We start from the raw sequence: 24,959 nt of genomic DNA, 5'->3' as shown, positions 1-24,959 counted from the left end.
AAAATAGGACAAGGCCATTCAGCCCCTCAAGTCTGTTCTATCGTTGAATGAGATTGTGACTGATCTGCAACCTATCGGTTTTTGTCCTACATCCCCATGAACAAAGGTTTGTCAGTCTCAGGTTGAAAACAAACAATTGATCTGGAGCAGAATTTCTGTCATTCTAATAACCATTCACTCCTCAGGGATTAGGTAGTTTATTGTGTGGGTTAGTTTATTTAAAACAGGAAAACACATTCAAAGTTACGAAGTAGACATTGTAACATCCCACTGATTGCCACGTCTGCTGTTTGCAAACTCACACTGACAAACTATCAGATAAAGTCAGATAGAGTATACACACAGCACACGGAATCCAACAAGGTGAACTCTCTAAAGGACAAGGTACACATTACAATAATTTCTACACCTCTTTTTGTGCAGAAGTGTTTCCTGATTTCACACCCAAAAGGTTTGACTTTAACGTTTAGGCTATGCCTCCTAATCCCAGACTCCTGAACCAGTATGGTTTCTCCCAACCAATCCTAGCTTTCCTCCTTGACATCTTGAAAATTTGGACAAAGTCAATCCTCAGTCCTGTCAATTAGAGAGAACCAAACCCACTTTGTGTAATAAGTGTCTGCAATTTAAAATGTGATTCCAAGAGTAGGGTCTTTTATTGGGGGGTTGAGATGTTCCTCACCCTTTGGTGGTGGTAGGAAGAAATAGTCATAGCTGTGATGTTACCCAAGCTCTTTTCTGATTGGCTAAAGGATGGACCTGGTGACCAATTAGCAACAGTGAGTATGGGGATAGGGATGGTACTTTAGAAATGCAGTTCCGGTTTAAAGGCTTTGACATTGAAGGCCTCAGGGACTTGTGAGGTATAGAGGTGTGTAATTGTTTGTGAGGCACCATTTGGGTCTGCTATTGATCCTTGGAATAGGATTCAAGGTCAGACTGCCTTTAACAGTGATTGGCAGGGTGTGTGAGGAGCTGCTCCAAGGTCTGATGTCTTCCTCAATGAAGATATAGATTCCAGATGCTGTCTGCCTGCAGAGGCAGAGTCTCCTGCAGCATTGAAGCGCTGACATGTCTGGACAGTTGCCTCCTCTGTGATACAACTGAAGCTGAAGGTATAAACTTTCTGCCTTCCAGTGGATGAAGATATAAAGGTCTGAAAGAGTCAATGCTGGGAGCCCATTAAGCACTGCCAAATGTGCTGAGATTGCATCAATTTCTAACAGGTAAGAAAATATCAAGGTCTTTCTCATAGTCTCTGTTTTATATATGCTTTCTAGTCTCTTTAACAATGTCTGTCACATCAGTGTAATCTGTTGCTATCAATGCAATAAACTATAGCTTCTAGCTTTCAGAGACAGGCTGGCACCACAGGGGTGGGAGTGTCTCATTCCCCATTAAATTCTATTTTAGTTAGGTCCACTCCCTCTTCCTAGCTTTCCTCACTTTGTTGTACTGCCCCTAGTGCCCAGTGTTTGTAGTTAGGAGCCTGGGTGATTTGGTGGAGGAGGGAAGAATAAAAAGTAATGCAGGTGATATAAATACACACTGCAGTGTGTAAGGCTCTTGTGGTGCAGTGGTAGATTTTTAGATTGTCATGTGTACTCCAGTACAGTGAAAAGTGTCTAATGTTGTCACAGATGAGGCCACCTTGGGTAAAAAGGTACCTATGTACAAAAAAAATTCATGTACAAAGTAGTAAAAGAAACAATTAAAAGTTGTATTACACGTCTTCATAGAATAAATAGAAAAATAAAGAAATAAGGTAATATTTAATGTTAGAATCCTTTAAAATAAGCTACAAAGATAAATGTAAAGGTGCAAGTGTCCCTATATCTGATTCAGGAGGTCTGAGGTCCAGTCCTGCGTGTTATTACACACCTATGGAACATCTTTGAGTAGGTTGATTTAGGAAATATCCAAACTATAGCTTGCTGAGAACAGTCAGGACCTGTACATCCTGACCAGGAGAGAGGTCAGTGCTGAGCCATCCATCAAATGGATCATCTCCCATGATGAGCAGTGATGTGGATTCATTATATCAGACCTTTCTATCTCTTGTACCCAATGCTGTGTATCTATTCCTGATGGTGTTATTTCTCATCACATTGTCTCTGTCTCCATTTACCTGAATCCAAAGCCCAGCTCTTTCCTTGCTTATGATCAGCTGTAACAAGTCTCTCAACATACAGGGTGAGTGAAGGAGCAGAATCCGGGAGGTGGAATATAATGTGGGAAAATGTGAAAATCTTCACTCTGTGATTTTTGAGAAGATTTGTAGCTCAGGTTGAGTTTGCTCACTGAACTGGTCGGTTTGTTCTCAGATGTTTTGTCACTAGGTAACATCATCAGTGAGCCTCTGGTGAAGCGCTGGTGTTCTGTCCCACTTTCTATTTGTCTTGGTCTGTTAAGATGGGTGATATCATTTCTGGCTCTGTTTCTCAGGTTGGTAAACGGGATCCAAATCGATGTGTTTATTGTTGGGGTTCCGGTTTAAATGCCAGGCCTCTAGGAATTCCTGTGTGTGTGTGTGTGTGTGTGTCTGTTTCGTCTGTCCCAGTAATGTCCTCATAACTCACAGATACCGACACCTACCCACAGGTGGCGATTGACCTGACTCCACAGCTAGAAAACCATATCACAGCAGCACCAAAACTCCACAAATCAGGTGAAATTAACAAGGCAGATCTCCAAAGAATGAAACCTGATGGATCCAACACACCCTGTTTCTATGGATTACCAAAGATACACAAACCAGGGGCCTCTCTCAGACCCATAGCCTCACTGCCCGGTACAGAGTAGCAAAGGAACCTCACCATAAACTGAAATACCTAATAGAAGACTCATGCCACTCCACCCAACAATTTCTGAATATCATCAAAGACACCAAGATAGAGGATGAAGTCATGGTCTCCTTTAACATAACAGCACTGTTCACATAATTAACATCTGCCTGGCCAAAGAAACACCAGCCGTACTATGAAACAAATCAAAGACATAACCACCAGACAGCACCAACTCCATCACCAAGGACAGCATCCTCAAACTTGTAGAGCTGTGCCTCACCACCCAATTCATCTTCAATGACAAGACCGACAACCAAATCAACGGGACACCCATGGGATCCCCAATATCAGGATTCTGAGTAGAAGTGAAGCACAGACTAGAACAAACAGCTCTGCCCACAATCCAACCCAAACTATGGGTCTGCTATGTGGATGACACCCTTGTCAACATGAAATGGAACAAATCAGAGGAAACCTACAATATCATTAACAACTTCCTTACAACAACAACAGACTCTACTTCCTAGATGTCAAAGTGGAACAAACAGTCAATGGAGAGTTGCAGACCAGTGTCAACAGGAAGGCAACACACAGACCAGATACTCAACGACAACTGCAATCATTCCAACACCCACAAACAGAACTGTGTCAGGACATTATTTAAACAGGCCGCAATACACTTCAGCATCCAGGAACTATGAGCAGCAGAAGAAAGTATCTATAATGCGTATTCAAGAACAACGGGTACCCGATAAACACAGCCTGCCGATTCTTAAACAAACCCAAACAAGACACAACACACCCAGAAACTCTAGCCAAACTATCATACGTCAAAGACATCTTGGAGATGACTACCGGATTACTCTGGCCCCTTGGCATCACAAACCTACCAACACACCGAAACAGCTACTGATGAACTTAAAGGACCCTGTACCAACAATTAGCAAAGCGAATGTCATTTACACTTTTACCTTGCAAGGACTGCAACAAACACCACATCGGACAGACTGAGAGAAAACTAGCCACCAGGATACACGAACACCAACTAGCCACAAAGCATGACCCTCTCTCACTAGTATCCTTACACACTGGCAAAGAAGGACACCATTTCGACTGGGACAACATCATTCCTAGGACAGGTTAAACAGACACACACATGAATTCCTAAAGGCTGGCATTCAAACCGGAACTCCCTCAATAAACACATCATTATGGACCCCATCTACCAACCTCTGAGAAAAAGAACTGGCAATGATATCACCCGCCTTAACAGACCTAGGCAGAGAAACAGAAAGCAGGACAGAACACCAGCACTTCACTGGAAGCTCACTGATGATGTTACCCAGCATGGTGACGAAACATCTGAGAACAAACCCACCAGCTCAGTGAGCAAACATACAACCTTATCTTCACTTTGTGAAGAATGAAAAAGCAGCATCTTCCTTAAATGGAGAAGGACTGTGGAATTCTGAGGTGCAGAGGGATCTGGGTATTCTAGTGTATGAGTCACAAAAAGTTAGTCTGTAGGTACAGCAAGTAATTAAAGATAATGGGGTGCAGACTTTTAATCCAAGAGGAATTAAATATTACATCGATGTGTTTAGTTATACAGGGCACTGGTGAGGGCACACTGTAAATACTGCATTGGTCTTAGGGAAGGATACAAGGGAATTTGAGGTGGTTCAGTGGAGCTTCACTAGCCTGGAATGAGTGGGATGGTTGGACAGACTGGGCCTGTTCCCCTGGAGTTTTTGAGGGAGGGCACTCTGGATTCAAGTATGTCTGTCAGACCCTGAATGGTCTTGACAAGGTGGACATGGGAATGACATCTCTTGTGCATCAGCCCAGAACCAGGGGACAGGTTTAAAATTAGGGGTCACTCTTTTAGGGCAGGCATGAGGGGATTGTTTTCTGTCTCAGGGCTATGTAATTTTGGGACTCTCTGGGTCCAAAGGGAGCGGATCTGAGGTCAGTGAGCATTGTTAAGCCAGAGATTGATAGGTTTTTGCTGAGCAGGGGTTATTAAGGTTGATGGGATTGAAACATTTGCAACACAAACAGCTCAGCCGTGATCTTACTGAATATCAAAGCAACTCAAAGGGCTGAATGGCCTCTTCCTGTGCCATGATTCATTAGCTCCTATGTTCTCAAGTTGTGTGCACCCATGGGGCCTGGTGGGATTGCCGAGTGACCATGCTCCATCAGACATAGGAGCAGAAATTAGGCCACTCAGCCCATTGAGTGCACTCTGCCATTCATTCATTGCTGATGCATTTGTCAACCCCTTTCTCCATGTAACCCTTGATCTCCTTGATACTCAAGAAACCATCCATTTCCGTATTAAGTATACTCAATGACCTGGCCTCCACAGCCTTCTGCGGCAATGAATTAACTCCATTTAGTTCATTCACCCAATCCATGTCAATGCATGAGTGACCCTCTCAGCTGTAGGGTCTTTTATTGGCCATTGAAAGGGGCAGCCATCACTGAATCGTGGTGTAGAAAGAGGCTGTTCGGCCCACTGTGGCTGTACTTGCTATCTGTGTGCACTTTGGCACACTGCCAATCTTCTGCCTTATTCCTATAACCCTGCACATTGTTTCCGTTTACATCACGATGCCTGGGGCCTTTTGCTGTGTGAAGGCTCCTTTTCATTTGGGTTGTTCCAGCGTGTACCTCACACACTTGTCCACAAAAGTAACTAACTGACCTTCTGAGCTTAACAAGTTCAATTGGACACCATCGTGTGATCGCATCGGGCTTGTTAGAAAATAGTCCAGCCCCATCCCAGGGACTGTCTGTACTGAAGGTCCCTGCTGTTTTAATCTCCTTATCTTTAGACTGGAAAGAAGTTTGCTTCAGGCAAATCGCAAAGCAGGACTGATTTACAATAACATCTCAAGTTGATTGATTTATGACCAGCCCTTATGATTAAGGGCTGGTCATAAGGTGAAGAGCCAAGTCTTTTCCCCAGGGTAGGGGAGTTTAAAACTACAGGGCATAGATTTCAGGTTAGATGGGAAAGATTTAAAAGGGACCTAAGGGGCAACTCTTTCTCACATGGTGGAGTGTATGGAGTGAGCTGTCAAAGGAAGTGGTGGAGGCTGGTACAATTATGCCCATCCAGATGCCTTTAAGCGTTGTATGAATAGAGTGGTTTAGAGGGATATGGACCAAATGGGACTAGATTAATTTAGAATAGCTGGTCAGTACGGGTAAGTTGAACCAAAAGGCCTGTACAACTCTGACTCTACACACTGCAAGTAAGCTGATGTCACTGAGTAACAAAAACAGAAATTGCAGGAGAAACTCAAGTCTGGTGACAAATGGAAATGGTTAATGTTTCGGGTCTCTCAACCTGTCTTCAGACTCTGGAGAGAGAAACCGAGTTAGCCTGAAGAAGGGTCACTGGACCTGAAACGTTAACCTTTCCAAAAGTTGCCAGGTCTGCTGAGTTCCTCTAGCAATTCATTTTTATCAGATTTCCAGCATCTGCCTTTTGTTTTTGCCACTATGATATGTCAACTTCTATTCTCTGAGTAAAAGGTGAGTTATTGGGGTCTTGTCATTGTAGCCACAGACTGCTTCAGGCCCAGATGACACTGGTTCAAATGCCACCTAAAGTGATAACAGCTGGGTTCTTGCAGTGCAATGATAATATCTCCATCTCCTGAGGTCAGGGGCTAGAGCTCAAGAGATACATCATAAATCTGTCTGACCAAGTTAATGAAAAATATGTGACCGATAACATTCACTTTCTTCAATGCTGAGATAGACTGATAGGTTTTTAATCAGGAAGGGAATTGTGGGTTATAGGGAAAAGGCAGGAAAGTGGAGCGGAGGAAAGCCAGGTCAGGCATGATCTCATCGGCTGAATGGCCTACTTTCATTGCACATCTTGTATACTCAAATATGGTTTTAATCCATTGATGTTGAATTGGGAGGGTTACGTGTCTTTACTCTCCATTCCTACTTCCCTCCTGAACAAAAGGCTGACATTCAGAATGGGGTCACAAAACCAGTCCAGCAGCCAATGGTGTGACAGCACCCACCCACCCAGCTCCATCCCTGCCCCCACATCACAGTGACACCTCAGCCCTAGACATCATTCTGGCAAATCTAAGCTGCATGCCTTCCAAAAACCAATATCTCCTTCTCAAGGTGTGGATGGAATCAATGAATTCTGTTTATTTGACTAGGAGAGAATCATTCTCTGAATGTATTTGTCTAAATATGCAGAGAGCACTGAGCTGGGTTTTTCCAGGGAGTCATTCAATGTCGTTGTTAAAGTGTACTAATCAGTTTGTGTATCACAGCCTCAAGATCCCGAAGAATCAGACCACAGAACCATCTGCAAAATCTGAAATCAATATAGAGGTTTATTTGAGCTCACTGCAGATTATTTACAATGCCACACTATCAAACATATTCTCAAGAGTTTTGTATCTCTGTGACTGACCAACCTTTTAAATCTCTAGCTAGACACTCATTCATTGTTCTTTCAATCTCTACTCATGACACTGCCTCCATCCTTTCAAGCTCCATCAATGCTATCTTCACTATCCTGTCAATCTCTATTGATGACTGCTTCTGTTACCTTTCAGATTAGGTTGGACATGCATTCACTGTCCTTTCAAACTCTATTCATGTCACCTTCATTAGCCTTTCAAAGCTTGTTAGCACATCGCCACCAACCCTTCAACCTCCAGTGACGCTGTCTTCACCAACCTCTTCTTCAACATCTCAAGTATCAATGAGCAGAACCCTAGACTGGGGACAGATTATTGTGTTGTGAGAATTCTGACCAGAAGGGTTTAGTGAAACTATGATCCAATGGCAATAACGGACTCAGTGGAGAAGTGGCAACTGGATGCTATCCAAGTTCACTATTGTGCATTTGTGTAATGGGAGTGTTTCTATATATACAAAATGTCCCAACTTCATCTTGCCATTGAGATGAGGGAATGAGGGATACTCATGTTGACGGAAGCAATGTGTAATTCAGGAAATAAAGCCTGCTTCAACATCCAAAAGGAGGTCTATCGCCATCATTCCACCGAGCCCAACCTTAGAAATTTTGATGTGGGGGCAGGGATGGAGCTGGGTGGGTGGGTGCTGTCACACCATTGGCTGCTGGGCTGGTTTTTTGACCAGTGGGAATGGAGAGTAAATCAAGACACGCAACGGACCCAGTTCAGGCTAACGTCAATTTTCTGAAAACGAACCTTCCAGCTCAGTGAGCAAACTTACAGAATGCTATTGGGTCACCCTTCATCCTTCCTTTGTCCTTGACCGCCCCTTATAGTTTCATCACCATACTAGGTGACATCATGACTGAGCCTCCGGATGAAGCACCTGTGGCATGGCTCGCTTTCTCTTTGTGTTTAAGATACATAAACACCAACTAGCCACAAAAAGATATGACCCACTCTCACTAGTATCCTCACGTACAGTTGAGAAAGGACACCACTTCGACTGGGATAACACATCCATCCTAGGACAAGCCAACTGAGACATTCACAAGAATTCCTAGAAGCACGGTATTCCAACCGGAACTCTATCAACAAATACATTGACTTGGATCCCATTTACCACCCCCTGAGAAAAAGAACTGGAAATGACATCATGACAGGAAATGTCACAAACCCAAACACCGAAATAGAAAGTGGGCCATGCCACCAGTGCTTCATTAGAACGAACCCTCCAGCTTAGGTCAGCAAACCTACATCCAGAACCTCAACCTCAGCTACAAATCTTCCCAAACTTGCTAGTATTCTGTAACTTTCAAAGGCCTGGATAGAGTGGATGTGGAGAAGATACCTCCACCAGTAAGAGACACACAGACCCGAGGGCATAGCCTCAAAGTGAAGGAACGACATTCAGAACTGAGATGAGGAGGAATTTTTGGGTCCTGTTTCTAAGGAAGGGCATGCTGGCCTTGGTGGGGTGGGGGGTCTAGAGGTGGTTTACAAAAGATCCTGGGAGTGACTAGGTCACCAGTAACCAGCCTGGGCAAACATACCTCTCTGGAGGGGGACACTGGCTCAGTTGAGTTTAATAGGAGAAGGAGGGATCTGATAGAAACTTACAAAATGCTGAGAGACCAGTTACAGTGGGCTTGGAGAAGATATTTCCACTAGTAAGAGAGACTAGGACATGAGGGAACAGCCTCAGTGAAGGGACAACTCTTTAGAATGGAAATGAGGAGGAATTTCTTCTGCCAGAGGGTGATGACTCTTGTGGGACTCATTGCTGCAGAGGGCTGTGGAGGCCAGACCATTAAGTGCATTTAAGACAGAGAGGTTCTTGATTTTTGGTAAGGGGATCAAGGCTAACTGAGAAGAATGGGCTTGAGAAACGTATCCGTCGTGAACAAATAGTGGAGCAGGCTCGATGGGCTGAACAGCCTAATTCTGCTCCTATATCTTGTGGTGCTATGACCAGGTAAGCTGCTGTAGAATGGCTCTGTTTCCTCAGGACATTAATCTTATTGAATGAGAAAGACAGGAAGTGCTATGAGCTCTGTAAAAAGATCCAACTCTCTGCCTCACTGTCAACGTGTTGCCAGATGTCAGGTCTAGACTCATAGAGCTACAGAACTCTGCAACATAGAAAAAGGCCCTTTGGCCCATCATGGTCAAACACAACCACCTCACTATTCTAATCCTATTTCCCAGTATTTTGCCAAATCACACAAGACTATGGGCCATGAAAGAGTACATCTAAATATTTCTCTCATGTTCTGAGGGTTTCTGCCTCTCCCACCCTTTTCAGGCAGTGAGTTCCAGATTCCCCACCACCCTCTGGGTAAGAAAAGTTTTCCTCACAACCGCTCTAAACCCCCTGCCCCTTACCCTAAATCTCTGCCCCTGGTCACTGATCCCTCCATCAAGGGGAAAAGTTTCTCTCTGTCTACCCTGTCCATACCCCACATCATTTTAGACATCTCAATCATTTTCCCCCTCAGTTTACTCTGTTCTAATGAAACCAATCCCAGTCTGTCCAATCTCTCTTCATAATTAAAACATTATGGCCAGACAACATCCTGGTACATCTCCTCTCCACCATCCCCAGTGCAAACACATCCCTCCCATAATGTGAATTCCAGAACTGTACACGACACTCTAGCAATTTGCAATTTGAGAGGCACAGATGTACACATAATGCACTGTTAACTTACACTACACACGACCTTGTTCGATTGTGTAATTACAGGCAGACAAAATTCACAGACTGTGATAGACCAACTGATTATCAAATTCACTTCCAACTCACCCACCATCTTGTTAGTTCCTGACAGACATTAAGTAGAATGGAAAAAGAGGCATTTAACACCTGTAGGTGCCACAGTGAAAAATCAGTCCATTTCCAAGATCACAACCTTGAAGTCTTGAAATGCATAAATACAGGACCTGATCAGGTGTACCCGAGAACTCTGGGGGAAGCTAAAGAAGTGATTGCTGAGCCTCTTGCTGAGATATTTGTATCATCGATAGTCACGGGTGAGGTACCGGGAGACTGGAGGTTGGCAAACGTGGTGCCACTGTTTAAGAAGGGCGGTAAAGACAAGCCAGGGAACTATAGACCGGTGAGCCTGACCTCACTGGTGGGCAAGTTGTTGGAGGGAGTCCTGAGGGACAGGATGTACATGTATTTGGAAAGGCAAGGACTGATTAGGGATAGTCAACATGGCTTTGTGCGTGGGAAATCATGTCACACAAGCTTGATTGAGTTTTTTGAAGAAGTAACAACAAGGAGGATTGATGAGGGCAGAGCGGTGGAAGCGATCTAAATGGACTTCAGTAAGGCGTTTGACAAGGTTCCCCATGGGAGACTGGTTAGCAAGGTTAGATCTCATGGAATACAGGGAGAACTAGCCATTTGGATAGAGAACTGGCTCAAAGGTAGAAGACAGAGGGTGGTGGTGGAGGGTTGTTTTTCAGACTGGAGGCCTGTGACCAGTGGAGTGCCCCAAGGATCGGTGCTGTGCCCTCTACATTTTATCATTTACATAAATGCTTTGGATGCGAGCATAAGAGGTACAGTTAGTAAGTTTGCAGATGACACCAAAATTGGAGGTGTAGTGGACAGCGAAGATGGTTACCTCAGATTACAACAGGATCTGGACCAGATGGGCCAATGGGCTGAGAAGTGGCAGATGGAGTTTAATTCAGATAAATGCGAGATGCTGCATTTTGGGAAAGCAAATCTTAGCAGGACTTATACACTTAATGGTAAGGTCCTAGGGAGTGTTGCTGAACAAAGAGACCTTGGAGTGCAGGTTCATAGCTCCTTGAAAATTGAGTCTCAGGTAGATAGGATAGTGAAGAAGGCGTTTGGTATGCTTTCCTTTAATGATCAGCGTACTGAGTACAGGAGTTGGGAGGTCATGTTGTGGCTGTACAGGACATTGGTTAGGCCACCTTTGCATTTCTGGTCTCCTTCCTATCAGATGGCTGTTTTGAAACATGATAGGGTTCAGGAAAGATTTACAAGGATGTTGCCGGGTTGGAGGATTTGAGCTATAGGGAGAGGTTGAATAGAGTGGGGCTGTTTCCCTGGAGCATCAGAGGCTGAGGGGTGACCTTATAAACCTCTGTAAATTCATGAGGGGCATGGATAGGATAAATAGACCAAGTCACTTTCCTGGGGTGGTGGAGTCCAGAACTAGAGGGCATAGGTTTATGGTAAGAAGGGAAGGTATAAAAGAGACCTAAGGGGCAACAGTTTCATGCAGAAGGTGGTATGTGTATGGAATGAGCTGCCAGAGGATGTGGTGGAGGCTGGTACAATTGCAACATTTAAAAGGCATCTGGATGGGTTTATGAATAGGAAGGTTTTGGAGGGATATGGGCCGGCTGCTGGCAGGTGGGACTAGATTGGGTTGGGATATCTGGTCAGCATGGACGAGTTGGACCGAAGGGTCTGTTTCTGTGCTGTATATCTCTGACTATGACAACCAATAAATGTTAGTTGTTGTACCAAAGGACTCTGCTCATTGGGAACTAGCCAAGCCAAGTGCCTGAACACAATGGATCGATGGTTCCTCCACCAGGCAGTGTTGGTTAGCAAGTGGAGTCCTCAACTTGTCAAGTCTAAGTCCTTTACCCAGTCCGCCATCTGGGCAGTAAGGCCAGTTGTAACCAACTCTCTTTAAATTGAGAACTTGATTTCAGGAATTATTTATAAAGTATTGACATGATGCGAGGGTCACTGGCAAAGCTAGTATTTAATGCTCATGTGTGTGTGACTGAGAGGCCAATTCAGAGAGCAGTCAGGAGCGAGTCACATTGCTGTGGGTTCACCGTTCCTCCTGTCTTCCAACAGGAACTCTGTCTGTAGCAGTGACTTCTGAAATGAGAAGTCACTTGATCAGTATGATGACACTGATTGCCATGTGTAGAATATCGGAGTGGCTGCACTTGTGTGCAGCCTAGATTAGATTAGATTAGATTACATTACAATGTGGAAACAGGCCCTTTGGCCCAACAAGTCCACACCGACCCGCCGAAGCGCAACCCACCCATTCCCCTACATTTACCCCTTACCTAACACTACGGGCAATTTAGCATGGCCAATTCACCTGACCTGCACATCTTTGGACTTTGGGAGGAAACCGGAGCACCCGGAGGAAACCCACGCAGACACGAGGAGAATGTACAAACTCCACACAGTCAGTCGCTTGAGACGGGAAATGAACCCGGGTCTCTGGCGGTGTGAGGCAGCAGTGCTAACCACTGTGCCACCGTGCCGCCTAGAGGCAACATTGGGTGTTTCTGGAGTCACATATAGGCCAGATCAGGTAAGGACAGCAGGTTTTCTTCCCTAAAGAGCATCAGTCAACCAGATGGATTTTCATGAAAAATTAATTAGTTCTACCATCACTGAGGCCAGCTTTTCAATTCCAGGGAATTTTAAAATAATTTTGAGTCTAAATTCTCCAAATCCTGAATGTTTAATTTCCTTATTGTCTAACAAAATTATTTCTGACTTTGTAGCTTCCTCTGCCCGAGAGCAGTGAATGTTCAGCTATTGGGCAAAGATTTACCACCCTCTTAGGGAAGAGATTTCCCCTCCAATCCATCCTAAAGGGACTGAGATAATGCGCTTTGCATTTAAACTATCCCCGCAGCCAGCGTGGAACAGCTCCTCAGTGCCTGCTGAACCCCCAAAATAATTTTTTGTACATTTCAATGTGATTGCCTCAAATTCTTTTACATTCCTGAGATTATCATCCCCCTCTCCTCAGGATGCCTCTCTTAGCTCGGGAATCCATTCAAATGTTGTATTTGGAAGGAGTAATGCCCATTCTGAATAAGCAAAGACATGACCCTTCCCATAAAAGAACTGAACTAATTCACTTCCTCTACAAACACCCCCATATTGCAAACATAAAATGGGCCATTTGTGAACCATTAATGTAACGGTCGTAATTCTCAAGTCTCCTTTTAACTGTTGTTTGAGTTCAACATTCACATTTAGCAGATTTATGGTAACTTTGGGTATATCTATTTCTGGCATAAATTTGTTGGTATTTGCATATCTAACAAGAGATGGAACTCTTTTCTTTTCTCCCCTTCATTAACCATCCACACTTTCCTGAAGGAAAGAAATTGTTTGCGTTCTGTTTCTTTCTAGTGAGTTCTCTCGGAGCGAGGTTATTCAAAGCCAAATGCTCAAACCCGCTTCATCTGTCCTCCAAAACTAACTGCTTCTAATGATCTGGGCCACAGACCACACTACTTAGTTGTCATGGAGACAGGAGCAGTGGAAGCCCTGGATGGAGACTGCTGTTGCCAAGGCAAATGAAGTGAACATTTGCCTTCATGTGTAGAATTGATCAGGGGTTATGTAGCACTGGGCTTCATGTTGGCACAGATTTAATCCAGCTTCCAGGAGGGCAGCATCTGTGAAATTTCTCCTTTTAAATTGTCTCTTTACCCGACCAACTTTTGGCATTTTCTCAGTGTTAGTTCCTACTGAGTTTTTCAGTGGAGTCTCTTTCACATTTTCTCTGCTCAATTGTCAAGTTTATTTTCCTTGTTCTGGAGCGTGCCTTTTCAAGTTTTGATCATTGTGGGGAGAGCAGCTACCAGGTCCAGACCCCTAGAAATCTCGATCTGATCAAGTATCCTTCCTTAGAAATGACAAGAATTAGAAATAGAATCCTTACAGTGTGGAAACAGACCCTCCGGCCCAATGAGTACACACCAATCCTCCGAAGAGTAACCTACTCAGATCCGTTCCCCTATATTTACCCCTGACTAATGCACCTAACCCACACATCTCTGAACACTATGGGGCAATTTAGCTTGGCCAATTCAGCTAACCTGCACATCTTTGGATTGTGGGAGGAACCCGGAGCATCCGGAAGAAACCCACGCAGGCATGCAAACTCCACACAGACATCACCTGAGGCGGGAATCGAACCCGAGTCCCTGCTGCTGTGAGGCAGCAGTGCTAACCACTGAGCTGCCATAGTTGGAGGAATGGCCATGCTGGTTGGCTAGAATTAAACCTGGGCTCCAAAGATTACATTCTGAAGGAGACAGCACAAACTAGGACTGAATTTGTTTGGAAATGTTTGAGTTAGAAAAGAGAATAAGCAAGGGTAGACAGTGAGAAAGTTTACACTCGTTCCTAATGTTGGGCAAGGATATGTAGCATAGGAAAAGATAGGTATTTTGAGTGAAGCTGAATAGAACCTACATCATTAAATAGTGTTGGACATTTGGAGCTGTCACCGAGTCGACAAGTAAGCTTTAGAGCTGAATTATCGAAAGGTATCAGGATTATGGGGAAAAGGTCATAGATCAGAAGTGATCTTATTTTATGTCAGGGTGGGAGAGGCAGAAACCCTTGTAACATTGAAGTATTTAATGTACACGTGTGATGCCAAGGCACACAAGGCTATGGGTCAAGTGCTAGGAAATGGGACGAGAAGAGTTAGATGGTGGTTTTGGACCAACGCAAACTCAATGGGCTGAAGGGCTACACTGTATACCTCTGACTCAATGAGTCTGGTTTGTAGAGGGCAGCGGATGGGGAACCAGGGCAGGAGAGTACTGGAAGAATCGAGCTCCGAAAGGCATGAAGGAAGGTTTCAGGTGAGCTAAACCAGGGGTGAAGTTAAGAGGTGCTGTGGAGGTAGGGATAGGTGACTGCACAAAATGGACTTTGCAAGCTGCTCTCCCCAGGATTGCACAGAAAGTAATTTTAGTCTCAGATTGTTGCAAGGAAGATGGATGCTGCTGGTAATTAGGAAATGGAGTTTGGATTGGGAACCAAAACCACTGGTCCAAATCTTTTGGATCTAACAATGCACCCTCCACCCTGCCTTTTTACTCAGTCATTCCTTCTCTCACTTGGATGGATGAATTATTAATAGAGGGTGGCGGGCGGGGGAAGAAGCAGAGACACCCAAAGAGGGAGATCCATGGAAATTATCACCATTACTGTCAAAGAAACTTCAAACAGACTGGACTGTGATCTCTTGTGACAAAGTTATCCAGGAACTAATGATCCCCGCTTAATAGCAAGCTGACCCCAGTGGATTATATCCCAAACTACAGTCACATTTTGTAAATTTTTTTTCCCATGGAAGAATACACTAAGGACATGGGTTAATAAGCCAGTTTCAACTCTGCGGGAGTTGACTCGTGGGACTGAATGCTCTTATGTGTACCAGTCTGCATTTAAGCATGAGCATGCTTTAGTCATCCTTGTGCTACAGGTAAAGACTCTCATTGACTGGTTTGAGTGCTGCAAACTAGTTACAAAAGAAAATTTAGGTAATAGGAACTGCAATTACCCAACAGGATGATGAACCTCAAAGTACTAATCAGTGACTATTATCATTGCTACCATAACCTCCAGGGCAATGAACACAAGGTTCAACTATCCACCCTGGACTAGTCAGAGTGACTTACATATCTGTTTTTTGTTTAACTTTATCTTTTAGACTCTCCTCTTGTCCCTAATCTGTGTGACTGTGTCAGTATTTCTGCCCATGGATTGAATTTAAGAGCTGTGAGGCGATGCTGCAGCTCGATAGAGCTCTGCTTAGACCGCACTTGGAATATTGTGTTCAGTTCTGGTCGCCTCATTATAGGAAGGATGTGGAAGTTTTAGAGAGGGTGCAGAGGAGATTCATCAGGATGCTGCCTGGACTGGAGGGGATGTCTTACGAAGCAAGGGTGAGAGAGCTAGGGCTTTTCTCATTGGAGCGAAGAAGAATGACAGGTGACCTGATAGAGGTGTACCAGGTATTGAGAGGAATCGATAGAGTGGATAGCCAGAGACATTTTCCCAGGGCAGAAATGATTATCACGAGAGGGGGCGTAACCTTAAGGTGATTGGAGGAAGGTTTAGGGGAGATGTCAGAGGTAGGTTCTTTACACAGAGAGTGATGGATGAGTGTTTGGGGTGCACTGCCAGCAGTGGTAGTAAAGTCAGATACATTGGGGACATTTAAGTGACTCTTGGATAGGCACATAGAAGTTCATATAATGAAGGGTATGTAGGTTAGTCTGATCTTAGAAGGATAAAAGGTCAGCACAACATCAAGGGCCGAGCAGCCTGTGTTGTACTGTTCTACGTATAGTAGTTAATAAACTGAATCTTTGTAAACTCAAAGCCTGGATTCAATTGGCTCCTTTTTAAAACATAACTCCCTGATCTGAGGAAGACCCCCTCCATTGTGGAGCAGAAGTTGGCGATTGTCTGTCTGTTGGTCAATGGGTCATTGTCTATTTGAGCAGCAGTGGATACTGACACTGATTGGAAGGTTTGGGCCAATGGCCTCCCCAATATTTATTTAATTGGAAGGAATTTCTGCACACAACAGTAAGATGTCACAGAGTCCGTCTGGTCAGTTAACAACAGTGCAGGAGGAGAGAGGGATAGAGCTGGGTGCTGTCAGCAAACATTAACGCCAACTTGTTGCACAGTAGAAGCTGTTAAAGAGATACCGAGGTGAAATGTTTAATTGGTAGCGAGGACTGAGTTGACTGTGAAAATGTTACTATGTGTGAGAAGTGACATTGTGACACACGTCACAAATGGGGGAATGATCCAGCACAGAAAACTGAAGAACTACGATTCCTGTTTCAATGTTAACCCTGTTTTGTTTTTGTTTCTCTCTCCACACGTCCTGCCAGACCTGCTGAGTTTCTCCAGCCTTCTCTGTGCTTCATACAGCAAGAGGTCTTCTAGCTCACTCTGCCTATACTGGTTTTGTGAAAGAACAGTCCAATAGTTCCACTTCCCCATGTCCTTAACCCCATAGCTCTGCAAATGTTTCCTGCACAAGTCTTTATCCAATTTCCTGTTGAAAGTTCCTAGACCCTTCTGTCCAACTTGTCCATACTGACCAGATATTCCAAACTAAACTTGACCCACTTTCCTGCATTTGGCCCACATCCCCTGAATCCATGTACCTGTCCAAATATATTTTTCAATGTTGTAACTGTATGTGCATTACCACTTCTTCTGGCAATTTATTCCACATATGAACTACCCTATGCATGGAAAAAGTTGCCCCTCGGGTCCCTTTTTAAATCTTTCCCCTCTCTCCTTAAACCCCCTTACCCTGGGGAAAAGACCTTGGCTGCTCACCCTACTTATGGTCCCCCTTTGATTTTATAAACCTCGATAAGGTCACCCCTCAGCCTCCAACATTTCTTTTGAATCTGCTTCCAATGCCCTGCCAGGTGACTCATTCCAGATCATGACAACTCAACTATGTCCCAAAAATACCCAATTCCCATCACTCCTAGTTTTTTCAGCAATTACCCTAAATCCATGGCCCTCTGGTTACTGCTCTTCCTACAATAGGCCCCTCACTCTCCTTATTTCTGCTTGAATACCTTCATTAAATCTTTCCCTTCGTCTTCTCTGATCAAAGACAACCCAGGTCAATCTTTCCAGTTTCTCCGGACAATCACAGAACCATGGAATTTGTTACAGAGGTCCTTCAGCCCACTGTGATTCCCAAACAAGCATCATCACTAGTACCGGTTTCCTCCTTTTTATCCTCCATTACCCTGCAAAATATTTCTCTCCAATGTCCCTTGTTATGGACCAGTCCAAACCCCCCACCACTCAAATATTCAGATTGTCTAGGAATTGGAATCACTTAACTCTAACAGAAAACTTAACAGAACAATAGCTACAGTAACTATTACTAATTAACTTGTTCCAATACAGTAACATCCCATAAACTTCCCCTTGGCAAATGGCAACTTCAGAAAACAGACTGTGTGTGTCTTTCTCATTCAACTCCCAGAGCAATGGAGGAGGAAAAATATTGAGAAAACAGTGAGTTAGCAGCTCGCAGGGATTCTCTGCCTTCTAACCCTGCTGAGACCCCAGCAACAGTTGCTACTGAAAGCCTACAAAACTAAAAACCCTGGTTCAGTGAGTGGGAGCTTGACCACACCCATTCAGGCTGCTTCTACTGTTCCAACTTTAAAGAACCCAAAGCCTCTCAAGCTGTTTACAGGCTGCTCATAACCTCTCGTTCAAAATCAGGTTTTTGCTTTAAGAAAAGCAAAGACAGGTCAAAACAGCATCTCAAAGCCATGGCACCATCACACCCTCTCGAATGTCCTAATCAAACCTGCCTCCTCTAGTTTTCTAGCCAGTGCATTCCACCCCCTCACCACTTGCTGGGTGAAAATGTTTTTTCTCCCACCATCCTTGCTGCTTTTGCACATTATCTCTTGGTTTTGTTTTTGCTTCTTTATGAGTAGGAACAGCTGCTTTGGGTTTGAAAACCAATGTCAGTCTCATTCTCCCCTGCCTTCTCTCCAGTTTACAAACATTCCCAGCTTCTTCAATCTCTCCTCATCACCAATGGTTCCCGTTCCTGGAGCCGTTCTTTCTAAATCGTGTCTGCGCTCTCTCTCCTGTGCATTCACCTCCTCCCTATAAGGGGGCACCCCATAACCAGCTGATCAGACCGCAGGGTTCTCTGGGCCACACAGAGTGGTCCTTACCTGATGGGGGCAGCCTCATCGCCCCTGTCCAGCCATTCTTGCGGTGGGATGATGTACATACACCACAAACCCCAGTTGTAGCCATGGGCTGCATTAGCATACTGCTGCACTTCAAAAGTGTTGTACTTGATGTTGTCGATTGCTGGCAGAATAATGCGGGTGTGGTCCTCCTTGATTCGACTCAGGACTGGCTGGACCCTGCATAGGAAATGGAAGCGCACAACGTCAAATACGTTATATTGCCATTCTCCGCAATCTTGATGCTACATACCTTTATAATAGATAAGCTGGAAGAACACAGCAAGCCAGGCAGCATCGGGAGGTGGAGAAATCAATGTTTCAGGTGTAGCCCTTCTTCAGGACTGGGTTTGAGTGTGGGAGAAGCTGCAGATAGAGGGGGTGGTGGGGGAAGGGTGGGGATAGGGTGAAGACAGGCATGGGGTACAAACTGGTTGGTCAATGGGAGGAATGAATCCGAAAGGTGGCTGTAAGGGACGGGGTGTGGTTGGGAAAGGAGGATATTTGAAATGGACAACTCAATGTTAAATCCTTAAAACTGTAAGCTGAATCCTTCCAGCCACCTACCAGAGTCATTCCTCCCACTGACCAACCAGCTCTTACCTGTCTTCACCTATCCCCACCTCACCACTCTGCCTCCACCTCCCTCTTTATCTGCAGCCCACTCCCACCCCCAAAACTCACCCCCAACACCCACCCCCAACACCCACACCCATCCCCACCCCAACACCCACATCCACACCCCCATCCCCCACACCCACCCCCCACACCCACCCCCACACCTGAAGGGTTACACCCAAAATGTCAACTTCTCCACCTCCCATTGCTGCCTGCCTTGCTGTATCCCTCTCCCTCCTGATACTGCCTGCCTTGCTGTGTCCCTCTCCCTCCTGATGCTGCCTGCCTTGCTGTGTTCCTCTCCCTCCTGATGCTGCCTGCCTTGCTGTGTCCCTCTCCCTCCTGATGCTGCCTGCCTTGCTGTGTCCCTCTCCCTCCTGATACTGCCTGCCTTGCTGTGTCCCTCTCCCTCCTGATCGTGCCTGCCTTGCTGCGTCCCTCTTCCTCCTGATGCTGCCTGCCTTGCTGTGTTCCCCTCCCTCCTGATGCTGCCTGCCTTGCTGTGTTCCCCTCCCTCCTGATACTGCCTGCCTTGCTGTGTCCCTTTCCCTCCTGATGCTGCCTGCCTTGCTGTGTCCCTCTCCCTCCTGATACTGCCTGCCTTGCTGTGTCCCTCTCCCTCCTGATGCTGCCTGCCTTGCTGTGTCCCTCTCCCTCCTGATACTGCCTGCCTTGCTGTGTCCCTCTCCCTCCTGATGCTGCCTGCCTTGCTGTGTCCCTCTCCCTCCTGATGCTGCCTGCCTTGCTGTGCTCCTCTCCCTCCTGATGCTGCCTGCCTTGCTGTGTTCCCCCAGCCTCCTGATGCTGCCTGCCTTGCTGTGTCCCTCTCCCTCCTGATACTGCCTGCCTTGCTGTGTCCCTCTCCCTCCTGATGCTGCCTGCCTTGCTGTGTCCCTCTCCCTCCTGATACTGCCTGCCTTGCTGTGTTCCTCTCCCTCCTGATACTGCCTGCCTTGCTGTGTTCCTCTCCCTCCTGATGCTGCCTGCCTTGCTGTGTCCCTCTCCCTCCTGATGCTGCCTGCCTTGCTGTGTCCCTCTCCCTCCTGATGCTGCCTGCCTTGCTGTGTCCCTCTCCCTCCTGATACTGCCTGCCTTGCTGTGTCCCTCTCCCTCCTGATGCTGCCTGACTTGCTGTGTTCCCCCAGCCTCCTGCCTGTCTACTTTGGATACCAGCATCTGCAGTTTTCTTGTCCCTAAAGAGTTTTATGATAGCTTTCTTAGGGCTAAATGGATCAAAGGGCATGTGGAGAATGTAGGAGCAGGGTTGAATTGGATGGTTAGCCATGATTGCAATGAATAGCAGAGTCGGCTCAAAGGGCTGAATGGCCTCCTCCTGTTCCTGTTTTCCAGTGTCCCATGTTATCTGCAAATTTGAGCATTGTGAATGGAGGTTCTTCCAAAGCTCTGCTGCCTTTATCCGAAATTTGCACTGGTCCATGCCTTCCCATCCTCGCTGACCGCTTCCCCATTTGCCAATACCTTGGCTTTAAGATTCTCATCCTTGTTTTGAAATGCCCCGTTCAGACATTACCCCTTCTGATCTCAGTAACCTTCTCCAGCCCCTACTATCCATGGAGATATCCAACCTACTTTGAAGCTGGCCAACTAAACATCCTTGGTTTTAAACACTGACAGCCTCAGTCTCACATGAGCTCTGGAATTCCCTTTTTAAACTTCAGTCTCCCTCCTTCCTCTTTTTAAACTTCTCTGTCTGTCACCTGCCCTACTAGCTCCTCATGTGGCCCTGCTTGCTTTGGAGTTACACCCAGTACCAGATTCACAGCATCTGCAAACTCTTAAACACTAGTCCATAAACAAAGCCTGCATTCTGATCTGCAGCCTGAGTATGTGAATGAAGGTAAACACCAACACTCCACTATTAGCATCCAACTTTTCATGGTCACTCCAAGGGACAACAATCACCAAGGATAGTCACTCCCAGGAATGGTCACACCACCTCTATCACAACTTCCTTGAGGTCCCACAGCCTGTGTTTCTCGGCTCCTGACCTGACTATGGGAGGTGACTGGAAGAGACCCATCTCTTTCATGTTACTGTTGCTGAACATTTTCACCCTGAGGTTAGTGTTTTGGACCCAGTTAAATCCCAGCTGGTAGCAAAGCAATACCTGCAGTCGACTCTAAGCTCCAAAGCCCCAGGCTAATGCTGTTTGAGTCCAACAAAAGCAACAGATGAAATTTAAAATTAACTAAAATCTGGAGTATAAATCCAACTTCTGCAAGTGGAAACTATGACAACTACCATTGTCATTAAAATTCCATCTGGTTGACTAATGCCCTTTAGGGAAGGGAATCTGCCATCCGTACCTGGTCTGGCCAACTCCAGACCCACAGCAATGTGGCCTTTGAAACGGTCCGGTGAGACCATCAGCTCAAGGGCATTTAGGGGTGGGCAGAAATTGCTGACCTTGTCAATGAGGTCAAAATCCCTTGAAATAATTATTTTTAAAACATTTTATGACCAATTAATTGCTATTGAAAAGCAACACTCTCTGTCAAGTGAAGGGACCCAACAGGCAATTTAATCAGCTTCTCCCATTAATAAGGAAATTCAAAGCAGCTGTTAATTGAATGGAATTTTTTTTAAAAAATACAATGTTTGATTGTGCTTACATAGTTTTAAACATTCAATTCGATCCAATTAGGAACATATTTTAAGAAACAGCCTCCAGATAACTTTGATAGAATTGTGCCAATTGTTTAAACATTCCCACAGCTTTCAGAATGTACCTCAACTAATGGTATTGTTTAAAAAATGAGTCATTGTGTAGATTTGGTGTCATCTATTGTCTTGTGACCACCTGTCCTAATAATCTCAAAAGAAGCAAAGCATTCAGTCAGGAGATAAGAGTTTAAAATCTGCAGTGCCATATCATTATAGGCTAAAGTAAAATTCCAGTGTCCAATCACGTACAGAGTCGAAAAAGTGTTGCACTGGAAAAGCACAGCCGGCCAGGCAGCATCCGAGCAGCAGGACAGTCTATATTTTGGGCATAAGCCCTTCATCAGGAATTACTGATGAAGAGCTTACGCCCGAAACATCGACTCTCATGCTCCTTGGATGCTGCCTGATCGGCTGTGCTTTTCCAGTGCAACACTTTTCAACTCTGACTCTCCAGCATCTGCAGTCCTCACACCTTTTCTCCAATCACAGACGAAGTCCAGGAGGAAAGATACAAGACAGAAAATCAAATTGCTTCAATTCTCTAATCCACTAATTAAATATGGGAAAACTTACATTCAGAATGTCACAAAGCATGTTATGTCCAGTGAAGTTCTTCTGATGCATAGCCACTATTTTATCATTGGAAAAACGGTAGCCAATTTTTGGACAGGAAGCTCCCATGAATAGCAATGTGATATTGAGCAGATAGCAATCACAAAGGATAGTCACTCCCAGGGAGAGTCACTCTGAGGAATGGCCATTGTCCGAGATGGTCACTCCCAGGAATGACCACACCACCTTCTTTATAATTTCATTTGGAATCCTGCAGCCAGCATTTCTGGGCTCCCAACCTGACCCTGGAAACTGGACACGAGAAAGAAATTTTTGCAAATTTCAGCGAGGTTGATTTGTAAGAGATCAAATGACAAAATGGATTCTTGATGCAGGACAAAGACAGGACAGTCGAGAGAAAAGATTAGTCTTTGGGGAAGGCGATAGCCTAGTGGGATTATCAGTGGACTGCTAACCCCATGACTCAATGTTCTGGGGACCCAAGAGATGGTAGAGTTTTAATTCAATGAAAAGTAATTCTGGAATTATGGGTCTATGGATTCATGTGTCAATTGCAGGAAAAACCCATCTGGTTCACTAATGTCCTTCAGGGAAAGAAACTGCCATCCTTACCTGGTCTGGCTTACATGTGACTCCTGACCCACAGCAATGTGGTTGAATCTTAACTGCCCTCTGGGTAATTAGGGATGGGCAATAAATGCTGCCTCAGGATTAGAGTGGAGCTGGAAAAGCGCAGCAGGTCAGGCAGCATCTGAGGAGCAGGATTATGAAGGACTTTTGCTTTTCCAACACCACTCTAACCTTGACTCTGATCTCCAACAACTGCAGTCCTCACTTCCACCTAATAAATGCTGTCTGGCCAGCAATGCCCACATCCCTGAATGAATTTAAAAAATAAATACAGGCACCGCATGTGTGAATATTGGCTTGTACCATTGACAAACTCTGTCAGCCAATGCATTACGTACCTACAGCAATGTGGTTGACTCTGAAATGGCCTAGATTAGTGTGGTGCTCCAGCATCTGCAGTACTCACTTTTGCCCTCTGAAATGGCCTAGCAAGCTGGCCTGAAGCTGAGTGACTAGGGATGGGTGATTAATGCCAGCCAGCAATTCCCATGGCCCACTGGCTTTTCATAAACAACACACCAGTGCCTTTTGCATAGAGCAGGTTGGTCACCTGTTCCTGAACATGCGCAGCCTCAGTTAGATCCGGAGCCATGAGAATGCTAAGCCAGCCAGTGTCATTGTGAGCATGTACTATTGCTATAGCCTAGGAGCATAGCACATTAAGTGTATTCAAGTTGCCATCTGTTCCACACTCTTCAGACACAAGAAGGGGTTTTTCCAGAGGCATAGGTAGAATTATCACCAACAGCTTCTTTCTTTCCCTGCCTCTCACTGTGCTGTACAGCTCTATGACATTGTGATTCAGGGTTCATAACTAAAGAATGTTAACAATCAGTTGGTATTCCAGAATTGGAACATACAGGGTGGCACAGTGGTTAGCATGCTGCCTCACAGCGCCAGGGACCCAGGTTCAATTCCAGCCTTGGGCGACAGTCTGTGAGGAGTTTGCACATTCTCCCCATGTCTGTGTGGGTTTCCTCCGGGTGCTCTGGTTTCCTCCCACAGTCCAAAAATGTGTAGGTCAGGTGAATTGGCCATGAGGAAATTGCCCCATAGTGTTAGGTGCATTAGTCAGAGAGAAACGGGTCTGAGTGGGTTAATCTTGAGAGGATTGGTGTGGACTTGTTGGGCCGAAGGGCCTGTTTCCACACTGTAGGGGATCTAATCTAATTTGAGTTTTACCCAGGAAAGACACATTCTGACTAAGCTTTTCATCTTGCACTCATCAGGACACTTTACAAGCATTTTGGATCAGACTAGATCCCCCAAACTGTTATGGAGGGAGCCTAACTTTAAAAAAAATAAAACGCAAGTGTAAGGTCCTGTGTTTCAGATATGATTCAATTAGTCCACCACTAAGCTTTGATGAAACACACTCTATTCTTACAACACAGTTAAAATACAACAAAAGGAAGAATTGGTATCACTTTGCTCTATGGAAATACTTATGATAATGTATTACTTAGTCACTAATCATCAATTGTTACAATATAGGCAGCATCCTATATTGTAACAGGATCTGAGGAGCATAAGTTGGGAGCATAGGCTGTCAGGGAAGGATGTCGTGGAAATGTGGAACTTTTTCAAGGAACAGATACGACGTGTCCTTGCTATGTATGTACCTGTCAGGCAGGAAAGAGATGGTCGTGTG

General features: G+C 45.1%; 1 protein-coding gene across 1 annotated transcript in view; it reads right to left on the bottom strand.

Annotated features, from left to right (window-relative positions):
• galnt9 (polypeptide N-acetylgalactosaminyltransferase 9) overlaps positions 1-24,959 on the bottom strand; it is a 438,662-nt gene that overhangs the window by 334,603 nt on the left and 79,100 nt on the right. The window contains exon 5 of the mRNA XM_043715359.2: positions 18,785-18,982. Within this exon, the coding sequence (XP_043571294.1) occupies positions 18,785-18,982 (198 nt within the window). The remainder of the gene's footprint in view (positions 1-18,784; positions 18,983-24,959) is intronic.

The sequence above is a fragment of the Chiloscyllium plagiosum genome, unplaced genomic scaffold, assembly GCF_037043375.1.
Source record: "Chiloscyllium plagiosum isolate Xiang-an unplaced genomic scaffold, Cpla_swu_hap1 HiC_scaffold_24, whole genome shotgun sequence".
Classification (NCBI taxonomy): domain Eukaryota; kingdom Metazoa; phylum Chordata; class Chondrichthyes; order Orectolobiformes; family Hemiscylliidae; genus Chiloscyllium; species Chiloscyllium plagiosum.
This window is presented reverse-complemented; position numbering and strand designations above follow the sequence as displayed.